Here is a 25850-nt window from a genome sequence, read left to right on the forward strand (position 1 = left end):
ACACAGGGTGTTCAAGTAATCAAGCGAGGGATAATGAGATAACAAAACAATAACCAGGAGGGGAAGGAAGGGGATGGCTGAAATGAGAAAATACACACGGTTAATACACAAGCATTAAACCTACTCTCATTTAATTCTCGCCACCCTCCCTTTGTCCTGTATTCACCTGTATAGTAGAAAGACACTGCTCCACTCTTTGATTAGCACCAAGTACTATCACGTATAATCAGCCCCCTACACGAAACAAAGACACATATTAATGTTATGACCAATAGTCAGATGATTAAGCATAATGGATACCACACCAAGAACCACACCTACACTCCTGGTTTGTTTGAAGTGTGAAATTGTAAATATTCCCAAAGTAAATTTTCCACTCCTTCAGAAGTAGTTCGTTAGAAATAATAAGTGGTTCTCCCACAATAACGTGCTCCAAAGTAAAACGAACTGGTGTTCCTAAATAGAATTCAATACGTGTCGCCACACACTGCACACGGTATGATGTAGCTTCCTACTACCATCATCCGCGAGTCAGTCACATAAGAAGTTCAAATACACCTCCAATTACCATGAGACAAAGTTCCAAGATTACCAGACACGGCAGAATGTAGGGCGCTACCCCACTATCCTCCGCTCTGGGGAGATTGATGATACTTCCTTCCTTCGTCCGCGGATCAAAAGAACACAGTCTTATCTTACTGTGTCACTCCGTGCTAGTAAGGAAAAGATCGAACACGATCACAGCGAGCCCGCTGTGAATCTCAACGGAGGTTCCTCCCTTCTTCCTGCACCGGAAGAACGAGACTCCAGGAAAGAGCGTGGCTGTTCAGTCACAGTCAGCCCTTCGGTACCAGTCGGCAATTGTCTGAAGCGCCGTTCATACGGCCGAGGGAGAACTTCAATCTTTCTTTCTGCTAGGTCCTCAGAAGTCGCTCTGGAATACAGCGACACAACCTTCTTCCAGGAAACTCCAGCAAATACAAATTACGTGCAACGTCTCAATGCCACGCCCCCTCTTTTATTCCACACTGAGCACCGGGAATTCTGGGAGATGTAGTTCTAAACACTAGGCAGGCGCGATAACGTTTGTGAATCCTGACAGTATGTCCCCGTCCCTAGCGCCTCCTAGGACCCGGCTTATCCGGACAACGCTGATGGAAAGATCTCACTGCCCTGGGTGCATGTACATTGGACCATGGCTCCCAGGAATCATCCTCCGCTGTATACCCCTTCCAGGAAACCAGGTACCAGAGTACGCCTCTGCGCATCTTGGAATCACGTATGCTCCTGACCTCGTACTCCACACTCCCATTGCTCATCACTGGCGGAGGAACCGCCCTTTTAGATGACAACGCTGGTTTCAACAACTGAACATGGAACACCGGGTGAATCCGCAGTGATCCGGGCAACTTGAGTTTATAAGCTACAGGGTTGATCTTTTGTACAATCGAATAAGGGCCAATGTAGCGAGGGTGAAACACGCTGCGCAGTTTGAACCGAATGTTTCTTGTCGACAGCCAAACCCTATCGCCCACCGCATACTGGTGGCTCTCCACTCGGTGCTTGTCCTCCCATTTCTTATAAGTTTCCTTAGCCTTGATCAGATGGGCCTGCACTTCCTCTTCCTTAGGTACCACCGGTAAGGTCTGTCTTGATAAAGCATCAGCTTTGCGGTTTTCAGACCCCGGCCTGAAGGTCACCACAAAATTGTATTCCGCGAAAAAGAGCATCCAACGCATCTGTCTCTGCGTTAGATGTCTCGCGGAGGACATGTATTGTAGGTTCCTATGATGGGAATACACTGTGATGACATGACGGGCTCCCCACAAATACTGTCTCCACTCCTGAAATGCTCTTTTGATAGACAGAAGTTCTTTTTCGGCTATCGTGTAGTTGAGTTCCGCCGAACTCAACTTCTTGGATAGATAAGCCACCGGGTGCAACTGTCCCGTTTGTTTGTCTCTCTGAGACAACACTGCCCCGATGGCTTCGTCAGAGGCATCCGCTTCCACCACGAATGGATGTTCCAAATCCGGATGAGCTAATACTGGGGCAGTGATAAATGCAGTCTTCAATTTCTCGAATGCCACCCCTGCCTAACTTGTCCATGAAAAGTTAACCCCTTTTCTTAGCAATCTGGTAATGGGAACAGCCATCTGCGAAAACTGTACAATAAATCTACGGTAGTAGTTGGCGAAGCCCAGAAAACTCTGGACTTCCCTTACATTCTTAGGAACAGGCCAATCCTGGACTGCTTGTGCTTTACGCTCTGACATCTGCAGCCCTCTAGGACTAAGCATCACCCCTAAGAACTCCACATTGTACACACTAAACTCACATTTACTTAGCTTAACATATAAGCTGTGTTCTCTTAACTTTTCCAATACCATGCACACATGTTCAGAATGACTAGTTGTTTCCATGGAGTACACCAAGATGTCATCTATGTATACCACCACAAACAAATCAATATACTCTTTTAGCACATCATTTATGAAGAATTGAAAAGCCGCGGGGGCATTGCATAGACCGAACGGCATAACTAAATATTCATACAACCCATACCGCGTCCTGAAAGCCGTTTTCCACTCATCCCCCTCACGAACCCTGACCAAGTGATAAGCACCCCGCAAATCCAATCGGGTATAAATTCTTGCTTCCCTCACTTGGTCGATCAATACAGTAATGAGGGGGAGAGGGTATCGGTTACGTATCGTGTTTTTATTCAGGACGCGGTAGTCCACACATGCCCTAAGATCACCATTTGCCTTCGCTATAAAAAACAGGGGGGAGGCTGCAGGTGATCTAGACAGTCTAATAAATCCCAAATGCACATAATGGTCCAGATACTCTTTCAAATGATTGGTTTCCGGGACTGACAGTGCATAGACCCGACAGGTCGGTATAGTAGCCCCGTCTACCAGGTCTATGCGGCAATCGTATTCCCGATGTGGGGGCAATGACTCAGCTTGACTTTCACTGAAAACGTCCTCGTAGGCTGTATATTCCACCGGGAGTTTCACGTCCTTTTCTGCAGCAGTAGCTACAAGAAACGGACTGGCCAACACTGCTACCTGAGAGACTTCACTAGCTACCAAATGCTCTTGACAAAACTCCGGCAGGAAATGAATGGTTCTGGATTTCCAGTCTATTCTGGGATTATGGTATGTTAACCAGGGCATTCCCAGAATGATTTCATACTGTGGGGCGTCTATAATGTTCAATTCCAATATTTCTGTGTGCCTCCCTTCATCTACCTCTATAGACACCAACATTTCTGCAGTCTTTTCTGTGATGAGACCTGATTTAATCGGTTGCCCATCGACTGCCAACACTTCCTCTGGGCTATCTCTAGGAACCCTGGATAACTCCAATCGAGAGACCAGCCCGTTGTCTATAAAGTTGCCGGTGGCTCCGGAGTCTAACATCACTAAAACCTTATGGGTTCTGTTATCACTTTCGACCAGCATATTAAGTACCAAATGGGATTCAGTCTCCGTTATCACATTTGTAGACAAGGATGTAAGCTTCCACTGAAGGGTTCCGTTCTCCCCCATCTGCTGGATTTCCCTTCCCTCCACTGTCTTTACTGTTGATGAAGCCACAGCCTTCTTGTTTTTATCCCAACTGTTAGCTCCTTTGTTTTTTACTGGACACTCCCGGACATAATGACCTTTCCTGCCACAATACATACACAATCCCTGGACCCTCCTACTCTCTCTTTCTTCTCTTGACAGGGGTGCTCTTATAGCTCCGATTTCCATGGGTTCTGGTCCTGGTTCTACTACACTCCCTGCTTTGCGTGAAAACCGATCATACCTGTAACTCCCCTTTTCCCATCTTTTCCGATCCCCACCTCTTTCTGACACTCTACTGTCCAGTCTCAGAGCCAAGTTTATCATGTCAATACACGTGGTGGGCTGGGGATCTATTTGAGCTATCACATCCTTAATCTCATCCCTAAGCCCTTGATAAAAAAGAGACATCCGTTTTCCTTCAGGCCACTCGGATTCTGCCACCAGGCGATTAAAGGAAGTTAAATATGTAATTAATTCGCCTCTTCCCTGTTTTAACTCCATCAATTCTTTATCAGCACTTAATGTATTGGCCCTTCGGTCAAACACCTTCTCAAATGCCTTCCTGAAAGCTGTCCAATCAGAAAGTATTGCATCGTCATTTCTGACCAGAGGAACGGCCCAATTAGCGGCCTCCCCTACAAAATATGAAATGGCAAACGCCACTCTGGAATGGTTATTTGGAAACGCAGCCGGTTTGCAGGAAAAATGAAGCAACACTTTGGTGAGGAACACTTGTATCTTACGAGGATCACCTGCATAACGCTCTGGGTTCGCCAAAGGGATAGGAGGGGGAACAGTAACCTGGACTTGAGTGGGACCGGAAGAAAAAGGTTTTTTTGACAATTGTTCCACCCTGTCTTTCAATGCAACTGCCTCAGCCTTAGAGGCTACCAATTCCTGTTGCACCAACACTAACGCACGCAGTACATCATCTAAGGTGGCCATATCTACCACAATCGAACCCGGCGGAGTATAATTCGTGGGCACGTAATTCTGTCAGAGCTTGACTCCGCAGGATCCGATTGTAGCAATATGGGGTCCACCTCCTGACCTCACCAACACCCCCTTGTTTTACACAGGGTGTTCGAGTGATCAAGCGAGGGATAATGAGATAACAAAACAATAACCAGGAGGGGAAGGAAGTGGACAGCTGGGAAGGGATGGCTGAAATGAGAAAATACACACGGTTAATACACAAGCATTAAACCTACTCTCATTTCATTCTCGCTACCCTCCCTTTGTCCTGTATTCACCTGTATAGTAGAAAGACACTGCTCCACTCTTTGATTAGCACCAAGTACTATCACGTATAATCAGCCCCCTACACGAAACAAAGACACATATTAATGCTATGACCAATAGTCAGATGATTAAGCATAATGGATACCACACCAAGAACCACACCTACCCTCCTGGTTTGTTTGAAGTGTGAAATTGTAAATATTCCCAAAGTAAATTTTCCACTCCTTCAGAAGTAGTTCGTTAGAAATAATAAGTGGTTCTCCCACAATAACATGCTCCAAAGTAAAACGAACTGGTGTTCCAAAATAGAATTCAATACGTGTCGCCACACACTGCACACGGTATGATGTAGCTTCCTACTACCATCATCCGCGAGTCAGTCACATAAGAAGTTCAAATACACCTCCAATTACCATGAGACAAAGTTCCAAGATTACCAGACACAGCAGAATGTAGGGCGCTACCCCACTATCCTCCGCTCTGGGGAGATTGATGATACTTCCTTCCTTCGTCCGCGGATCAAAAGAACACAGTCTTATCTTACCGTGTCACTCCGTGCTAGTAAGGAAAAGATCGAACACGATCACAGCGAGCCCGCTGTGAATCTCAACGGAGGTTCCTCCCTTCTTCCTGCACCGGAAGAACGAGACGCCAGCAAAGAGTGTGGCTGTTCAGTCACAGTCAGCCCTTCGGTACCAGTCGGCAATTGTCTGAAGCGCCGTTCATACGGCCGAGGGAGAACTTAAATCTTTCTTTCTGCTAGGTCCTCAGAAGTCGCTCTGGAATACAGCGACACAACCTTCTTCCAGGAAACTCCAGCAAATACAAATTACGTGCAACGTCTCAATGCCACGCCCCCTCTTTTATTCCACACTGAGCACCGGGAATTCTGGGAGATGTAGTTCTAAACACTAGGCAGGCGCGATAACGTTTGTGAATCCTGACAGAACATCTGAGCCGGCTCTGCAGAGATCATTGCCCTTTCTTTTGCACCCTCAGCCCAGAAACAAAAAACTGCCTTAAACCCGCTGATTTCTAATCTCACCGTTCCACAAATCAACCTTGTGTGTGGCTCTGGGTGTGTGTGTGGTAGTAATTGCTGTCTGCTGAGCTCGTCCGTAGGGTACAATAGGTCTCACATTTGCGAGAGATTAAGCTAATGGCAATGTAAATGACAATGCCATTTATTTATCTGTTTTCAAAACTAACACATAAATACAAATTTTGTCATTTACAATGCCAATAGCTCTAACTTTTCCAAAGGCGAAACCATTGCATTGTAAATGCTTGTTTAGGTTTCGGCTGCAAAAAGCTGCGCAAGCAGCTTTTGCAGGAGAAATCTATTGAGTTACAGTATGTGGCTCTGGAACCCGCCCTCTGTTTCATTGGCTAGCTCCATAAATGGAGGCTAGCCATTGGAACAGAGAGGCGTCCGTCATGGCCGGACCAGATTCGGGGGCGTTCCCGAGAATTTTTGGCTTTTGGCTACGTCATGCTACGTCAGCCAAAAGCCGGGAACGCCCCCGAATCTGGTCCGGCCGGGCCGTGCTTGCTGCTGTCCTGCCTTCCTCCGTGTCCCTCCTCCCGCCGTCCCCCATCCCCTCGCTGTCCTGTGCACGTTTCCCGCCGTCCGTGTCCTCTCCCGCCCCCCTCGTCCTCTCCCGCCCCCCTCCCGCCGTCCGTGTCCGCTCCCGCCCTCCCCCCCCCGTGCTGAATCAGAAAAGCCCATTGGTCACTGCCCGATTGTCCTATGGCTAGCGTCGCTGGTAATGGGCAGGGATTTATTCCTCCCCACCTCGGATTTCAAGCCGTTCCCGTCTTCGCCTCTCTACTGCCCAAGGAGTCGCCTCGTCAGTGAAGGTCTTAAGGTTCTGTGTGCCGCGAGTCTCGAGCGGCTTTCCGCTCTCCTTCCGCAGCAGACCCGAGCAGTCTCCAGCCATGCTCCCCCTTGAGGTGCGCTTCGTCTATTGCAGCCACAGTCTCGTCAGCGCCGCCCGCATCAGGCGTCCATTTGTTCACCATCTGTTAGTTGATGTCGCATCCCCGCAGTATGTAGCTCACCTTTTTTGAGCCGTAGCCGCCGCTTAGGATTCCCAACACGTTATGCTGGGGCCACCGGGCAGGGATCACTTTCCGGGCCATTTTGCGTGCTCTGCGTCCCAGCGCCTGCCACAGCCTCAGTCCGCCGCTTCAGTTTCGCTTTCACTCGGCAGGGCCTTGATGTTCCGGTCCACAATTGCGGCTGCTAAAGAATTCAGGCTTGCCGATTTCTGGTCACAACTGGTGCTTGTCGATTTGCTGGCATCAGGTGCACCTTGTTTTGTCGATGAAACCTAGATGTGAAGGATTTTTAAAGGATTAATAAGGGCATTAGCTAGGAGCTCGCCTAGTGCCGTTTCAATCGAGCGGTATGTCTTGTTCTGGATTTGTTGACTACGAAGCTCATTAGTTTGACAGTAAATTGCCATTCCTTAGTCGAATAGTGAGGTGAGTACTCATGTGGCATATACAGAGAAACATTTACGTTTAGAGCATGTTCTAGACTAGTAGTAATTACATTAGAAAATGTTTCTGGAGGACTTAACACTTGCTTCATTGAAACAAAAACTTTTGTACAAATAAAATAAACGAAGACTACCAGGTTGGCGATTCCAGTGCTTTTGATACCATTGATGGAATGTCACGGATCGTATCGTTTGCATAATATGATACCTTATATGTGTACCAATGTTTACTGTTTAGCATTGTTTTTTTTGTGTGGTTTTTTTTTTCCACAATTGCTGTGTATATTTCATTTTGTCCCCTCCTCCAACTTATTGTAAAGCGCTCAGATATCCTTCGGGATCTTGTTCGCGCTATATAAAACTTTATAAATAAATAAATAAATACAGCGTGGTATGACCTTTGATGACACTGAAATCTTAGACAAACCCTAAGGGGTCAAGCATTGCCGGCCTTTGGTCTTGGGAAAGGCAGGCACGTTGATCGATGTGTTCAGAGACAAATAGAAGTGACCAGCGTAATGCCAGGCAACTGTTTGTATACAAGTAGGAATAGTGAGGAACTAACGACTGGAAGGCGGGTAAAAGCTCATATTCGTCCAATGCGAGCTCTATGGGCGGGGTTTGCTCGCAGGTGAGAGCGGAAGAAAATGGCGTCTGTTGGCGGCTCCCGGTGGCAGAACAACTTTACGGTTTTAATTTATATTTTAATACTTCTCGCGGAGGTCTTACTGGCAGACCAGACTGACGAATATCTGAAGCGGGAGCATTCCCTGAGCAAGCCGTACAGGGGTAAGAAATGGCGCTTGTGGACTCGAGTTAAAGACTAAGATGCAGGCGAACTCTGGGGGTAAAGTGGAGTGACGTGAGAAGGGCAGGCTTGCTGTCAGCTGCCGTACCTTTAAGTCCTGTGTACGCTCAAGTATAAGTTATCATTTAACATCGTCCCTGACGAGGCACGGTGGCTTTTTCGGACAGCCGGAGTCCGGTTTTGTAATTTAGATGTGTTTTGACTATGTGGGTAGATCCGGACTGACCATTCTGCCACCCTGGTATTTAAACGTCAGACAACAGGCTAGGTGGTTGCTTTCAGAGAAGGATGGGCTCCCGAGTACCATGGCCTTATTTTAGCAACAATCTCCTGCGGGGTAGGGCTAGAGTGATCGTTTTCTTTAGTGTTGATTTTTGTTCCTAGCCAGACACTGGAAATGGTGTCCGTCTTTTTAACCTTATGGATTTGTACAGAACATGATCTATCTTTGCAAATTATGTACCTTCCCTCCGTCACAGATTACAACATTATCTAGGAACATTTTGCGACCACCCCCTGCAAATTGCCACAAGTCCTGCGAGCTCGGTAAGGTGCTGCGCCGCCTGCACACTCGCCTCCTGCACACTGGGTACAAACTCCAGCCGCCCCTGCACACACTACACCCCTGCCACAAATCGTGCGAACTAGGCATGGGGCTGCTCCATCATTTTTCACGTGTCTGCCATCTGAACTGTTGGTACTCACTTCTGCCCTCACTGTGGACAGTTGCTAACAGTGTAGACCAACCATGTCCTTTGATTGCCATCACTTTCCATTCGTGCTCTGCACTCTTCAGTTATTTACAGAGTCTGGCACAGAGTCTGGCACAGGGACTTATCTTTGAGGTTCTAGTTTTAAATGTCCCCAACAAAGTTGCTCTGAAAAGCTCATGCCTTACATTAAACCTTTTCAAGCCCTTTGGTTGTAAACGGTACAGCAGCTACGCGTTGATTTCTGATGGTTACTCTGTTAAAGAAGCTATTCGTTACTTTACATGTCGGGTTTTACACAGGGATCTGTATTGAAAGTAACCATTGTTAATATTTTTCTTCATTAAATAATTTGACAGGTTGGATTTTTCTACTTCATAGTTGACACCACTAAGAGAAATGTCATAAATAGTCTGTATTTAGAGTGTGTTTCTGTTCTCTTGTTGACAGTCATTAGAATGAGTAATGAGACTCCTTAGCTCAGCTGTCTTTTGAAGGCAAATGATCCTTCGTGGTTTACCCCGAACAGCATGAATCCTCTGTCATGTGGTTAGCCTCACTTCTACACTCGTTAGTCTAAGGTCTCTACTTCTGCTGATGGTCTTAAGAACGTAATACAGATGCTTTAAGGCACAACCATGAGAATGAATTGTCTTTTGTATGTAGGAAAAACCTTTACTATTGGATATGTAATAAATACAATTTTTATCCTTTACACATTTCACTTTAATCACACAAGCTTATCTGCTTTGAGTAAAGTGTACAGGGTGTGTGTTCACTTGCTGTAAGGAAATGCGGTTCTTTCGGAAATATCACATTTAACTTCCTTTCCAGGCTAGTTTACAAATAGAGCTAAAGCAAACCTGTACTATCAAGGCCAAGCTCTGTGTGTGTGTGTGTGTGCGGCTGGCTGTGTGTGCGGCTGGCTGTGTGTGCGGCTGGCTGTGTGTGCGGCTGGCTGTGTGTGCGGCTGGCTGTGTGTGCGGCTGGCTGTGTGTGTGCGGCTGGCTGTGTGTGTGCGGCTGTGTGTGTGTGTGTGTGTGGCTGGCTGTGTGTGTGTGCGGCTGGCTGTGTGTGTGTGCTCGGCTGGCTCTGTGTGTGCGCGGCTGGCTCTGTGTGTGCGCGGCTGGCTCTGTATGTGTGCGCGGCTGGCTCTGTGTGTGTGCGCGGCTGGCTCTGTGTGTGTGCGCGGCTGGCTCTGTGTGCGTGGCTGGCTCTGTGTGTGTGTGTGTGGCTGGCTCTCTGTGTGTGTGTGTGACTCTGTGTGTATGTGTGGGTGCAAATGCAATAGGTCTCACATTTGCGAGAGATTAAGCTATTGCCATTGTATATGACAATGCCATTTATTTATCTGTTTCCAAAACCAACACATAAATACAAATGTTGTCATTTACAATGCCAATAGCTCTAACTTTTCCAAAGGCGAAACCATTGCATTGTAAATGCTTGTTATTTTTGGTTTATATTAACAGCCTCGAGGCAGCCCTCCTGGGCCTTCAGTCAGACTTCCCTAGAGCAAGCACAAGAGTTTTGCCATGCCTACTCTATGCGCATGACGCAGTGCTCATGGCCCGTACGGGCAGAGAGGTCATAATAGACGGTTTTGTAGCTTTTGTTGGTGGGCTGGATCTGTCAGTGAACTTTACCAAGTTGTATGTACTGGTAGTGGGCCCACGGGGTATCTGGCCAAAAAGCTTTAAACCTGGGAATCACACTCTTGGTAGGGTCCCGACCTTTCCCTATCTAGGAGAGTTATTCGATGGCAAGCTAAAGTGGGAAGCCCTCCTAGAAGGGAAACTGAATGTGCTGATTAAATCCTTGGGAGCAATTACTAGTTTTGCGAGTAGATTAGGCTCAGGGGCCCCGGAGGTGATCCTTAAACTTTATAAATCCAAGGGCATCTCAAGAGGAATATATTGAAGTGAAATCTGGGGGTATGTGCCCACATATAGACTACAGGTGGCGGAAAATAAATTTCTGCAACAAAATTTACGAGTCCCCGAGTACATGTGTGGCATTATCCACTGCAAACGGAGGCGCAAGTGAACCTTGCGGGTGCTGAAGGATGGTGACTTCCACTCTGAGATATCAATACCGTTTTGCTGTCCGGGTCGTTACTTAATCTAAAAAGTTATTTACAGCAAAATGAAAAACCGAACGAGGCCACAAGCAGTGAAAGCTTGCTGCGTAAACCAAGTTTACTGTTAACCAGAAACGTATAGAAATTGGTCTTGAACGGTGATCGACCTCCTCCTTCTCGAGGGACCACACACAAAATGATATCAAGAGGTCCCACAGAGTTTGCACAGAGCAGGAAGGCTGAGATTATTTTTTTACATTTCTTTTCTATTTTTTTTCTAAAGCACATAGGAGATCTTGGCAGGAATCGGGTTTGTAAGGAGTAGTCCATGAAAGGTTACATTTTGCCACAAAGAGACAAATATGCATGCACAATAGGGACCACCATATTTCCCATTCAATGTGGTGATTTACATTATTACAGTTAACAAAGGGCTCTGTTAATCTTTAAAATGGGGTCCTGAAGATAATGAGTACATATATGGGTGTGTTCAGATCTGCATCTGTGGTCTGCCCCTATATCACTGGTTGACATGCTGAGTTCAATTAATGAATTCCACCCTTCCAGTGGGACGGAGCGGGGTGGTGCACTTGGAAAGTGAAACAAGTTGGTGGATGCTACCATGGCCTCGTGAGATGTGAATTTTATCGAGCCTTTAACTTTAAAGTAGGCTCCAGAAGGCCAGTCCACATCAGATTATAAAAATTACCACAAACCTATGAAAAATATTCCATTTAAATTCATTGTATGTAAACTTCTCTTAAGTGTATATCGCCACATATGGACTGATACTTAGGTATTTCTCACCAATATTAAAAGGATTCAAAGATGATGAGAGATGATGACAACCCCGAGAGAGAGGAGGGTTCAGTCTATATCAATGCTTCAAAGTATAGAGGGGCTTTTTTTTTTTTGCTTTTTCGAAAAAGGGACTTAACATGTGAACAGTTGTTTATAATCGCAGTAACACACTTCAGTAATGAGTAAAAATGTAGTATTGCACTTTTTCAGACACTTATAGTGGTTGACCTTGAGTGATATCACTCCCCGTTTTACCAAATTCGCAAAGTTGAGTGGGTTTCAGACTTTTTGACTGATTTAGTGCATTTTTTTTAAAACTAATTCTTAAAACACCAGTAATTTAAATATACAATTACCTACTTTCTTGGCATGCTGCTTTTGCATATGTGACTTCCTTGTGGACACTGCTGCGTTGCACCATTTAACAGCCAAAGTAGATGGTACAATTTTAAGTGTGTTTTTAAGCTTTAGAATTAAACTACTCAAAAGAAATCTCGCGTATCTATTGTAAACCAAACATTGTGGTTAATATCGACATTGTTGAATCATTAAATGCCACACCAGTTGCACGTTGATGCCAAGTACTTGAATCGAACGTTAAAGAAAATGTTTTGTGCTTTTTTATTTTTAAATGTTTTTATTAATCAACAGTAACCAATAACACTGGAATAATCACTAAACTTGGGTTCTGGAGCTGCATGCTGTACGGCATAAAGTGCTTTAATGCATCATCAGGTGTAGTAAGTGCTATATAAATGCAATAACATTTATGACCTCCTGAAACTGTGGCCTGGGTTCAGCACTCCTGGACCTATGTTGGGCATCCTGATTTAAAGTCAGACCAAAGCTCGGGGCGTGGCCAACAACGCACAGGTGACACTGCTCGTAGGCTACCAAACTGGCGCTGACGGCCGCCGAACACATTGAGACCGGGAACAGCAAAGAAAGCCGCAATGACCTACGACATTGGGCTGTATCCCTGCTCAGCTGCGTGGGCATACGTTGAGCAGACCACTAAGTAGCGGCGGCCTGGGAGGGGAGCGGACGCTGGAGAGGAGCCTGGCCAAGACGGACAGAGCATTGAGTGTGACCGGCTGAGGTAGATAGCGGGTCGGGACGCCTAGAGGGTCTGCTTGCGAATTCCAACAGCCTGGAATACACAGGCCCCCTAGGAACTACAGAAACCACATTGCACCCCACCCTTGGCCGACAAGTGAAGACTATAGAAACTTCAGGTGGCTATCTCTTCAAGGCTACCACATCATTGAATCTACCCTCTGCCCTTTTTTCTTTTTTACATAGTTTTATATAGCGCAAACTTGACCCGAATCGGGTATCAGATGGCTTTACATAGCACCAGTTGCATTTCATGAGGACACATTCATTTTTGTTAGGCACGGGGAGATTAAGTGATTTGAATCGGAGGATGTTCAGTGTCATCGCCGAAACTCGAACCCAGTTCCCCAGATTCGAGGTTGACCGCCCTAGCCTTAGGCTAACTCCTCCCACCAAAACAGCGAATCACAATGGGCAAAGACAGAACTCAGCAGACACAGTAAACTAAAATGGACCAGTTTTTTGCCATTGGTACAAGACGGGGAGAGAGAAGATCCCCACTTCCCCCTGCTCCCAACAGAAGCTCAGAATGACTTAACGGTGCAGGCGCTGAAGGGCCCCATGGGTGCCCAAATCCTGGAGGTAATCGAACCTCGTGCTTGGCATTGGAAAACAAACGAGACTCCTTCTCTCAGCATGTCAACCTGCTCCAGTAGATCTCTGTAAAGTGGATGAAAGATCCTTGGCTACTGAGGATGTAACAGCCTTACAAGAGGAAGTCCAGACCCAAAAGGCGATTGCTGGCTCATTCACAGAGCTTACCAGGAAGTTTGAGGAGAGAGCCGAGGATGCTGAGGGGCACTTGCGTCGCTGCAGCCCTGCTTTCTGAAGTTCCACAAAGGAGTTGAGGGGTCGACCCCTGAATTATTCTTGTAACGCTTGCTTAAACTGACTGTAAACCCAAATGGACTATCTGGAGGCTTTGTGGTAGAAAGGGCTCACATGTCGCTGACCCCTAGACCCCAGCTGGCTGCACCACCATTTACAATAATAGCAAATCTCATCTGCACATCCTATGGCTGGTACGTGAGTCGGGAGACCCGACATTTGATCATTCTGTTATACGTATATTCCCAGACTATACACAGAAGGTCCAGCGCCTCTGACAGTCATTCACGGCTGTCAAACAAAAACTGAGGGTTATGGAACTGCTTTATATGCTCTTATTTCCCAGAAGTTGAAGGTTCTCCAAGGGGTCAAAGCATACTCTTTTACCATACCCGAAAAGCCATGGGACTGGGTTGAAACTTGGTGGGGAGCAGCACCCTGATATTTGCAAGCCGAGACTCTCACTCCTGGACCCCGAGGAGACATGGACTCGCCTGGCCAGTAGACGCCCACATGGTACCCAAGTGATTACACAGTCTGAACCGCACTTGGTGGTTTGTTCTGACCGAACCTTTGACATTGACGATTGCAAGGTAGAAAGAGAAGAAGCAAGTGCCCCGGTGGAGGTGGTCACAGCGACACCGACGTTGGAATGATAGGGGTAGATGGTAACTGAACTTCTAAAAGATACTACCCTGAGTGACTCCCTATATGGTTGGAGGGCTTAACAGCGGGTCGCAGTATTGAAGTGGACTGGGTTTCCCTGAACCACTATTACAAGTAATTGTGAATCTCCACAGTAACACATGGTGCCGAGTGCAAATGGGGAGCGACAAGGGCTTGTCTAAGATAATACGCACGTCTAACGGCCTTAAACAAGGGTGTCTTTTAGCTCCAATTTTATTTTCTTTGTATTTAAGCGACCTCCCATCTCAATTGCAACAAGGGTTATGTACGCCTCCGAAGATCGCCAATCAACGCATACACGTACTGTTATATGCGGACGACATCGTCATGTTTGATTTAACGCCTTTCGGACTTCAACGCCTTTTAGATACTCTACATAACCACTCTAGAGAAAATTATCTAATCCCCAATACAAACAAAACTAAAGTGGTCGCATTCTCAAGAAAGAAAAAAGGCGTCAAGTACTGTTGGAAACTGGGTGGAGAGAGGTTAGAGCAGGTTGAGGAATATACCTACCTAGGCAGGATTTTTTCTCACAACATGAGCAACATCAAACAAATTAACCATCTAAAAAGGAAATGTGACTTACACGCCGGGGCTATGTCGCGACTGTACTCGGCTACTGGAAATAGACATTTTTCTGCACTTTTAAAAGTTTACAGAGCAAAGATCCCACCGGTTCTGTCGTACGCCTCTGAGTATATTCCCTTAAATCAATGGACATATATGGATTTAAAAGAGGGTAAAATACTGAAAGTCTCCACTTCTACACCAGTGCAGGCACTAAGACTTGAATTCTCAATCACCAGTGCATATGCTACTGCCGTAGCAAATATCATCAGGTGGACATATAAACTTCTTCACTCTAAAGAAGGTACTTTGCGATGCCTGTTAAAGATTGAGACATTTGATAAAGATACCTCACATTTTATCTTTAACAGAAATATGACAGCGGCACTTCAACTGGCAAAAAATTAGCTCAGAAATTTTGTTATCCTGGACACCAGCACAACTCAAACTTTTTTTAACAAACTTTACTCCCAAATTAAGCTATGAGCTTGACCACTTACACTGCACTAATTTATCTGTGTATAAATCTTATGCTAAATCTCTGGAATATAAGCACAAACAGCCTTACTTAGACTATTCTCTGACACATGGTGCAAGGAGGTCAATTATGATGTTGCGTTTGGGTATACTACCTTTGTTATCCTTTACCTCCACTTGGAGACCAGTCAGTTCTCCGTTATGTTCTCTTTGCCAGGGGGGTAATCAGGATCTTGAGCATCTCTTATTTATTTGCCCAAACGTCAAAATTGTAAATGCACGGCTAACATGTCTTGATCCCATCTATCGGACATGTAGGATTGTCACTGCCAAAGAACTGCTATTAATATGCAAAAGGCTGCCTAACGAATTTGTCTGCTACAAAATGTATACATTTTTAAAAGTTTCATTGAAAATGTATTGAATTGTATAAAAATTGTGTGAAAGTTTTTTAAAATTTGTGGTCCTCAAAAGAGTACCAAAACAAATAAAAATACTTTGACTTTGACTTTGTGGACTGGGTTAAGGTGGCCCTGGGAATACATAGGCCCCTCAGGTGACAGCCTTCAGCTTTAGGGAACTGTACTGCTGATTTGGCCGCAGATCACCGGAGCCCCGAAAAACACTTGGGTGAGGAGACCCGAGAAGACTGGGTAGAGACAGCCCTTAAGGAGGAAGGCGATGCAGATCTGGAGAATACTTGACTGGATTGGATGACTGCCATAATTATTATGGTCCCCTGGAATGTACAGGGACAGGATACATTTGTGGAACGGCACAGGGTACAGTCAGACCTGAGGAGTCAGGGGTCCATACAGTATACCTTCAAGAGACTCCTCTTTTAGAGGGGGGGGTACAGAAGCTGGGTAAAATGTGAAGGGGGCAATTGTACTTCTCCACCTTCATCTATGCAAGGGCGGTCCTCAGTTTGTATTGCACCCAGTGCTATGTTCCAAATGTGCTACTTCAAGGCCAAAATTGAGGGCAGATATGTTTTGCTTTATGGTACCATAGACAATAGTGACTTCTGCCTCCTAAATTTGTATGCCCCTAACACAGACGACAAAGTCCTATGCTGCAGTAGAGGTGGGATTGACCTAAATAGACTCACCCTCCGTATGGGCTAATGACTTCAACTGTATTTTGAACGGCTTAGCAGACAGACCCTCCCCTCTCCCCCCAAACCGAGAACGAAACCCAACATGATGTCCCAGCTTAAGGAAATCATGGTGAACCTTAACTCTGTAGACATCTTGAGGAATGCCCACCCTGACTCTAGTTTGTTCTCGTGCTACACCCTGACCCGTGGGGCATACAGCAGACTGGACCAGTTCTTACTCCTGGGGACAATTGCACATAGAGCAGGGTGTTTTCAGTACCTTATGAGGTTGCTCTCTCGCCATGCCCCACTCTTACTGGAGTTTAGTATAGAGAGAACCCAACCCTGTGTCCCCTTGAAGAGGCTGAATCCTGAAACCCTCCAAGTCGAAGCCTATAAAACGGAGATCAGAGAAGCACTGACAGACTATTTTGAAAATAATTGAATGACCTTGACCATGAGGGGAGCGGAGTGGATGCCCTGAAAGTGTTCATACAGGCAAATGCCTCACCAGAACTTGTGGTGCGCGCATGCAGCGGGAAAGTGAAATACAGGACTGCGAACAGCAGCTAGTCAGAATGCAGGTAAATGAACCGGCGAGGGCTCAAGAGTGTGGCCACCAAGTAGCTGCCAAGTGCAGATTCCGAGTCTTATGGGATAAATTTGATTGCTTTACGAGGCGCCGATACCAACAAAACTTCTGTGCTGAAGGGCGTAAGCCTGGGCCTGGCTCCTCAAATGACAACGGCCTCCACCTGTGATCTGAAGATTGTCACATGTTGTGCATATGGCCCAGAAAGGCAATGGGTGGTAGCAGTTTTGGATATTGAGAAGGCATTTGATACCCTCACCTGGAACTATCTCTGGAGAGTACTCCAGGTGATGGGGCTTGGACCACAATTGCTACAACAGACTAGACAGCTATACTCTCACCTTGTGGCATGGATCCACACGGGAGGGGTTGTCTCAGAGGCCATAGACCTTGCCAGAGGGACAAGCAAGGGCTGCCCATTGTCCCCAGTTCTGTTTGCCCTGACCATGGAACCACTGGCAGTGTATCACAGGGATGTGTTGCAGGATTCAGGTATGCAGGTGGGGCACATCACGCATATTGTGTTATTGTATGCATACAACACCCTGGTATACACAAGACAGCCAGATCGGTCAGTCCCAATATTATTCCGGGCGGTGGAGAAGTGTGGTGTGACCTCGGGTCTTCGGATCAGCAAAAATAAGAAGATACTGTTCCTGCTGGGAGGAATGATTGGGGAGACTGCAGTGGAAGTACGAGACTGAGAACTTAAATGAGAAACACGGGCGTTCCAATACTTGGGCATGCCCCATCATCCTCCCCATTGGCATTGGACACAGACGGCCACCCCTACAACATAACCTTGGTGATCAAGTTATACTAACTGTAAAAGGTTTTTCTCCTCCTTATCTTGGGAAAACAGATTTGATATTCTTAGACTCTGCACCGTGCTTTCAGTATCATTAAGTCAACGTGAAACTGATGGTGATGAACTTAGACATTCTTGGTACTTGTTGCTGTAACCAGAAAAGGTGAAATGAAGGTTTTTTTTTTAAAGGAGAGACCAAAGCTTTGCGGGGGCTGAAGATGGTGACTGCCTTTGAGGCAGCATACTGTAGTTCTGAGAGGTAAAAACGATTTGCTGTCCAGGTCATAACTTGAACTAAAAGTTTACATATAGCTAAATAAAAAGCAGGGAAGATTTGCAAATTAATAACAGTTAAATGACTTTTTCTGCGCACAAAACCATTGTTTTGTGAACATAAAACTATTTTCTTCCAAATCAGGCTATATCCAACCCCTTCGGAAAACGCATCAGACTGTTGTCATTACAGCCTACATTTTAAGCAATAAGAGGCCCTTTAATGCCAGCGGTCTCTCATAGCTTCCCTCTTCTGTGCGAGCAGCTGGCTGAGAGCAGTGTAAACTTTCATTTTGTCCTAGTCCTGTCCGACAGCAGTGAAAACAAGGCGAGGCATTCACTCCAGGGCCCACATAAAGCAAACAAGCTGCCAGAGATCCCGAGCCTGACTCCCTCTCCCCGGACCTGATAATTCTCGCCGCACCGAGGCGAGAATTATCAGGTCCGGGGAGATTGAGTCCAAGAGCCGCCGAGGCGGGAATTGAACCCTGGTCCCGGGCCAGACCTCTGCATCAGGGTCTGCCGCTCTAACCATTGAGTCACGCTTCTCCACAAGCACACATCAAAACAAACTGGAGGTAAGAAGGAGCAATGTGGAGAGAGTGAGGGAGGTGAGGGTATTTGAAGGGGTACACAGCATACGAAGAAGAAAGCAAGAAAACGCATGCACTCTTGTGGAGTGCTGAAAGAAAGAAAACGCAGTTGTCTGAAAGTGAATAGTGGAAGGACACAAATGAAGAAGCTATGCTTTCTTAAGTAAAGGAGCTATGCTCCCTGAAAGATACAAAGACAAAATGGTCAAAGCAAGCCATTGAATAAGAGGCAAATGAGTGACAAGAAAACTAACCAATGGTTAGCAACGGGTGGGATACAAGCCTACTGAATGTTCACAAGAGGTCTTTCGCAACCAGATAGCTTTCGCTGTCTGGTAGGCGAAGCCAAATAATTTGTGATCTGTGCTGAGTATGCCCCTTCCATCACGGGGCTGAGGTTTCTGGAAGCAGTAAGTTGTAGGGTACGGTGACCTGCCCACTAAAACACAGTGAGGTTTTAATTTTTTTGTTGAAGCGTAGTAGACAATGGAATACAACATATCTTTTGATTTTTAATGAATAATATGTGGTGTTGGCCAAAGGCTGGCTAGTGCTCTGTCACCTCCATGATAACTACGTCACTGCCCGTGGTCTCTCCATTCACTGTCACGACTGAGGCATACAAAGTTGAATCAACCTAATGGCACCTTGTAATCCATTTCCTTTCTCTCCTCAGCTCCCCCGCTCAAGGATGGAGGTGACGATCTGCCCCGCAACCTTTCGCAGTTGAGACAGTACCGAAGCCACCTGGCCATGGAGATGCTGTGGCTGCAACAGGCGATTGCGAGCCGCAAGAATGTAAGACACTGAACATGAAGGGTGTCTGGGGCGTAACTGTGAGGCTCTGGTGTGAACGGAAGAGCTTGCCTATAGTGCTGGCATTGTACTTTTGGGGGAAATGGAGTCAGAGAGGATGTCTTGGTGTAAGTGAATGAGGCCTTTAATTTTCCTGAGCCTGGTAGCTTGATTGTTGCTGCGAGATCAATGTTGATGCTGTTACTCGATTTGCAAAACGAAGAAGAAAGGTTTGGAGATGATCCCTACTTTGGGATTCTTTTGAAACTTTATTGGTGGGTTATAAAAGTTTCATTGAACTGAATATCAGATGACTTAAATAATGGCAGTTTGTGGGGTAGGAGTTTTAAAATAAATGAGCATTGAAAAAGCGACATTGACAAGTGTAGGATGTGCAGGTGCTCTGTGATTTGACATTTTCTCTTTCCTCTCCTTTCTTTTGCAGTATTTGATCTTGAAGCAGAGTCTCGGAACATGAGAACGCTAGAAAAAATTACTCTGAGAACTTCTGAATTCAGTTCACAATTGTCTAGTCAAGGAACTCGCAAAGAAATAGAATTCCAGCTGCTTGCCAGTTGCCCTTTTGTTGCTGCTGAAATGCCCTCCTTCCCATTTCATGCTGCACAGTGTGATCTGATATACATGCTACTAAGTGGCTGCAGCACCAACTGACGCAAATGAGATCAGGTGACTACTGCACCAACCAGATCCACACATTTAACTTTACTCTAAAGACGCAACTATCCTTTTCATCAAACTAGGCAGGACCGGCATCGGCAGACCTCTGCTACACAAGCCTGGCGTCCCTTGGTCTCATCCTATGCCACACTATGCTTGTTTCAGGAGGTTGACATCTGCAGGAGTTAAGCACTCCTTGGCTGGTATCTTCTGCAGCAGTGTGATAGTTACTCAGAACATATATCTGATCCATCAGTCCGAGCTTACCTTTCACACTCACGCCCTCAGCTGGATGACCGAGCTGCATCTCGACTGCACCTTCCAGATGCACGTACATTGGCCAGTGTTAGTTAACCCTTACTCTGGCACACCAGGCAAACCATTGTTTTTGTACGAACTCTCGGTACAATTACGAGCGAGGCTTAATTGTGACAGTGTGCTTTTTTAACTCTAGAGTATTTTTCTAGTCTGACAGTAGCAGCTTCACTCGCTGTATAGTCTGCTTTTCAACACCTAAGTTTAATTTTCTGGAATAGTAAGACGGAATTGTCAATGAAAGACCTCCAAAGGACTCTGTTCTGCATTGGATTCTCTTGAGAGAATCTTGATTTTTATTCACCAGTTCTCTTATGGTATTGGTGCGAGCTGAGGTAATGTATTTGGAAAATGTCTGGACAGATAACAAACAGCCTAGTTTATTATCTAATTTTATTATCTAAGCTCTGAGGGCCATAGCTGGAGTAAAATCATTCCCTTTCTTGTGCAACTTAATTTCTTACAGTATGTGTTAATCCTCATATTTTTGTGTACAATATTTTTCTTTTGTTAAAATGTTATATAATTTAAACTTCATTTATTTCTAGATGAGATAATAAACTGACTTTAAATACAAACTGGTTACTAATGTTGCTTCTTTGAACATAACTGTTCACTTTGAAATTGTATCTTTCATCAGTCGGCAGAGACTATATCATTGAAAAGTCTCCTATTACCGAGAGTGTCCGAAATCTGTTGATTGGCTGCTGTATGTACCAAAAGCTGGAATTTTCATGGCGTTCACCTCATTGCGCCACTTCTGGTGCAGGGTGCGTTTGTGCCTCGCCTATAGCAAAGGCAACCTCCCCTTTAGGAGCTGGAAGATATGGTGCAAAGTGTGGTCCGACACCCCAACCCAGGTGAATTAACCTGCCTGGGGTTGAGAAGGTTCCTGCACTTGATTCTCTCAGATGCCAACATTTGAGTCTGGAAAATGGCTCTGAAGGGGCCTAACAGGCTTTTCCACAACAGTCTGAGTTTGTTATTGTTTGATTATAGAACAGTTTCTCATTCTTGTTCTCATTAATCTTATCTTTTTAGGTCTTGTAGAGAGACCTATTACCGTCAAACCAGAAAGCTAAAACCAGGCGGATTTTGCAGAGTGCATGTGTGTCCGTGCACGCGCTTTCCATTTGCTTCCCGAGCCGCCTGCCTGCTTCACACATTAAAGCCATCAGCCTCCCTCCCACCTCCCCCCTAATTGCGTTCACTTTCACACCGTAGATATGTGTATACCATGCCTCTGTAGATGGGTCCCTCCCACTCGCTCCCACCTCATCCGCCTCGCACACCACATCAAAGGCTGCTGCCCACCCACCAACCCCCCAAGCCCCCCCAGCAATGCCGAGAGCTTGCGCTGTTTTGCCTGTGTGCTTCGAGAATCGAGACATCTGTGCAGTCAGCCATGTTAATAACCGCACGTCATATATAGTTCCAGTTTGCCACTTGGTTTCGTTGGAATCGAGTTTGAAACGGACCATGATTCATGGCGCTGCATTAACCTTGTTTATTTATATAAATTGCGCAGCAGACCTTAGTTGGATTAATGGCAGCCGTTCCATTCGTTTGTTAGTTATTCCGTGCACCCCACCTCTCCCACTTGTTTTATTTTGGTCCTGCATGGTTTGGTGTTGCGCAGCATTTAAAATATTGAAGTTGAATGCCACTTTTGAGTTTATATTTTATTTGAAAGTATTATTAGTTGGAATCGGAGGCATTTTGTGGGCTTCTCTTCTGTTCTGTGCACTCCCTCCCCCCTGCTTGTTTATTTGGTATTGTAGTCCGTCTTCTACACACGTTGAAACCGTAACTTCCATGGAAAGTTTTTATTACTACAGTTAACAAAAACTAAACTGTGGTCTATGTAGTGCTTGCTAGATCACAGTTTGCCACTTAGGAGCACTGCAAAGAACACATATTCCTACAAATCAACTCGCTCGTGGGCAGCCTTACACAGTGTGTGTGTGTACATAAATGTATGGATTACATTACTGACACTCACTTGCTCTCGCACACCGTAGATATGTGTATACCATGCCTCTGTAGAAAAAAGGAAATGGAATGTTTCAGCAGAATATCTCAATAATAGGTGCCATTTTTGAAGTGCTGTATTAAATATAGTTCATCCATATATATGGGGGCCCTGTCATAGTTGCCTGGTCTGTCCGGGACTGTGGGCCAGTGATTCAGTACCTCCTGAAATGCTGCTTGGTTGTCTAATGCCTTTTGGGTGTAGGCTCGAATCACAATGACTTAATGTGAACGGCGATTTACTTCCCACTGGACCATATATTTGAAGTTCTGTTTTCTTAAAGGAGGCATCATCTGCTTTGCCCACCGTTTTAATTAAATCCATTCTTTTGTGTTTCACTGCACGAGTTTCAATTTAAAATTAATTATAATGCACTATTTTTCTTTAGAGGACCTTACTATGTAGCAAAATTGTCAGACGTTATGGGGAAATGCAAGGATTGTAATATGCGATTGTAACGGGAGAAACCCGTTATTTTTTCCTGTCAAGGAAGTACACGTTATGTCGTTTTAATACCATGTTGGCCAATTATACTATTGCTGTAAAACAGAAATGCCATTGATGTCTCAGGCAGTGTCACAGATAATAATATTAGTATTTATATGACCCACGTCACAAACTTATTAATTTGCAGGAGCTGTTTTTTTAGGTGGTATGACCAAACTAGATGGTTCTCAATTTCTCAGGCTACAAGGATGAAACCTTGCATAGCCCGGCAACTTGCCGGGTGCCTGGATGGGCTCTCCACTCGTCAGTCTTGGAGGCAAGTTAATCTTCTAAATGATTGCATTTCTTTTTTTTTACCAAGAAGCCATAATTAATGCTCGTCCTTATGTTCAGTCACAAATTGTAGATGCTGCTGAACTCGGGTTGTTACTCTATCTGTGTTTCATTCTGAAGGCCTTCATTTGTATGATCACTTACATTAAAGAAAAGCTGACAAGTTACCAAAAATGCGTATCCCTTTGTCAAATATAAAACAAGTAAACATGTGCGTGAGATCTAGGCAGGCACCCCCATAGACGCCTTATTAGGGTGAGGCATAGTCTTTCCGTGCTTGTGACGCACATTTACAGTTCTGAAACTTTATTGACAGACCAGAGGAGCTGGTAAGAAGAGTAGAAGTCTTCTGAGACACCCCCACAGTATACTTCAGAAGCATGCTGTTTTCAGGCATGAGTGTTTCTTTCTTTGCCTACCTACTTTTTAGGTCGAGTAATTTTAATTACTCGAAACCTATTACATCTAAACCAAAGTCTCTTGTTTTGCTTGTTATTGGGCAAAAGTTTTAAAACTCGAAAAGATCTTTTTACCCGAAGTGGTTTGTTACTTGTTAGGTCGATGCCATATTGTGTCTCATCAAGAACACAGAGTGGCTTGGAGTCCACCCATTGCTTACAAGCACCACTAGCGCATCACTCAGCACGACATCACTCAGCAGCAACACAGCATAACTCGGCGCCAACACAGCATCACTCAGCACCACCTCAGAACCAGTGCAGCATATACTCAACACCACAACAGCTCCATCTCCATATCAGTACACCACCACCAGCGCAACCCCCACAGCATTAGCACAGCACCACTTCAGCTTTGGCGCAGCCCACCTCAATGCCAGTGTAGCATCACCTGATGCGCCACATGAGCGCCACTAACCATCACTCAGCACCACCGCAGCACAAACACACCACCTCAGTATCACCAGTGCAGCACCAGTGCAGCACCACCACAGCATAGAAGCACGTGCACCACCTCCGCATCAGCACAGCACCATTTCAGCACCACCTCCTCATCAGTGCAGCACCAGTTCAGCCAAACACAGCACCTGCGCAGCATTAGTGCACCACCACCACAGCCTCACCTCAGCACCAGTGAAGACCCTCCTCAGCAGCAATTCAGCACCAATACAGCAGCCCCTCAGCATCAGGACAGCACCAACTCCGCATCACTCAACACCAGAGTAGCACCACCACCTCAGAATCATTCAGCACCACCTTAGCATCAGCAGAGCACCACCTCCCCATCAGTGCACCACCACCAGTGCAGCACCAACACAGCATCAGTGCAGCACCACCTCAGCATCAGCGCAGGGCCACCAGTGCAGCACCACCAGCGCAGACCCACCTCAGCAGCAACTCTGCACTAAAGCAGCACCACCTCAGCATAGGCTCAGAACCAACTCACCATCACTCAGCATCACTAGGACACCAGCTCTGCTCCGCCTGAGCACGAGTACCACCTCAGCATGACTCAGCACAACCACAGCATCAGCAAACCAAGCACCACCACAGTGCCACCTCATCAGTGCACCACCACCAGCGCAACACCAACTCAGCACCAGCGCAGTGCCACCTCCACATCAGTACACCACCACCAGCGCAGCCCAATCACAGCACCACGTCAGAAGCAACTCAGTACCAAGACAGCACCACTTCAGCATTAGTGCAGCACCACCTCAGCATTAGTGCAGCACCACCTCAGCACAGCAACACCAAAGCATCACTCTGCACAACCTCGGTATCACTCAGCACCACCTCTGCACAAGCACCACATCAGCACCACCTCAGTATTACTCCGCACCAGCTAAGCATTAGCGCACCACCTCTGCATCAGCGCAGCACTATCCGAGCATCACCACAGCACCACATGAGTTCAGCACCATGTCATCATCATCACAGCACCGCCTCCTTCTCATCAGTGCACCACCAGTGCAGCACCAACTCAGCATCAGTGAAGCACCACATCAGCACCAGTGCAGCACCACTTAAGCACCAGTGCACCACCACATGTGCAGCCCCCACTCAGTAATTCAGCACCAACACAGCACCACTTTAGCATCAGCATAGAATCGCCTCAGCACAGCACCAACTCAGCACCAGTGCAGCACCACCACCTCAGCATGGCTGAACACCACCTCAGCATGACTCACCACCACCTCAGCATCGTTCAGCATCACCTGAGCATCACCTCTGTACCAACACACCTCCATCTCAGCACCACCTCAGTCTGTCCTTGGAATCTGGCATCTGTTGAGTCTTCCCTATGTCCTTCTGTTGCTTGGTTTTACTAGTGGCACGCAGCTTTTTGTCCCACCTTTGCACTTAGTGCCACATAATTATATGCTACATAATTACACTGCACTCAATGCAACATGCACTCCAAACAATACCACTCAGCGCCACATAATTACACGCCACACAATTACACTCTACTGAATACAACATACACTCCAAATACCACTCAGTGCCACATAATTACACACCA

The 25850-nt window shown here is 46.0% G+C and overlaps 1 protein-coding gene across 1 annotated transcript in view; it reads left to right on the top strand.

The window, feature by feature from the left end:
- Positions 1-21126, top strand: part of IQCC (IQ motif containing C) — a 35382-nt gene extending 14256 nt beyond the window's left edge. The window contains exons 4-5 of the mRNA XM_086955670.1: positions 19443-19564; positions 20007-21126. Of these exons, the coding sequence (XP_086811796.1) occupies positions 19443-19564; positions 20007-20039 (155 nt within the window). The 3' untranslated portion in view covers positions 20040-21126. The remainder of the gene's footprint in view (positions 1-19442; positions 19565-20006) is intronic.
- The last annotated feature ends 4724 nt before the right edge of the window (positions 21127-25850 follow it).

This window comes from Lissotriton vulgaris, chromosome 2_1, assembly GCF_964263255.1.
Source record: "Lissotriton vulgaris chromosome 2_1, aLisVul1.2, whole genome shotgun sequence".
Classification (NCBI taxonomy): Eukaryota; Metazoa; Chordata; class Amphibia; order Caudata; family Salamandridae; genus Lissotriton; species Lissotriton vulgaris.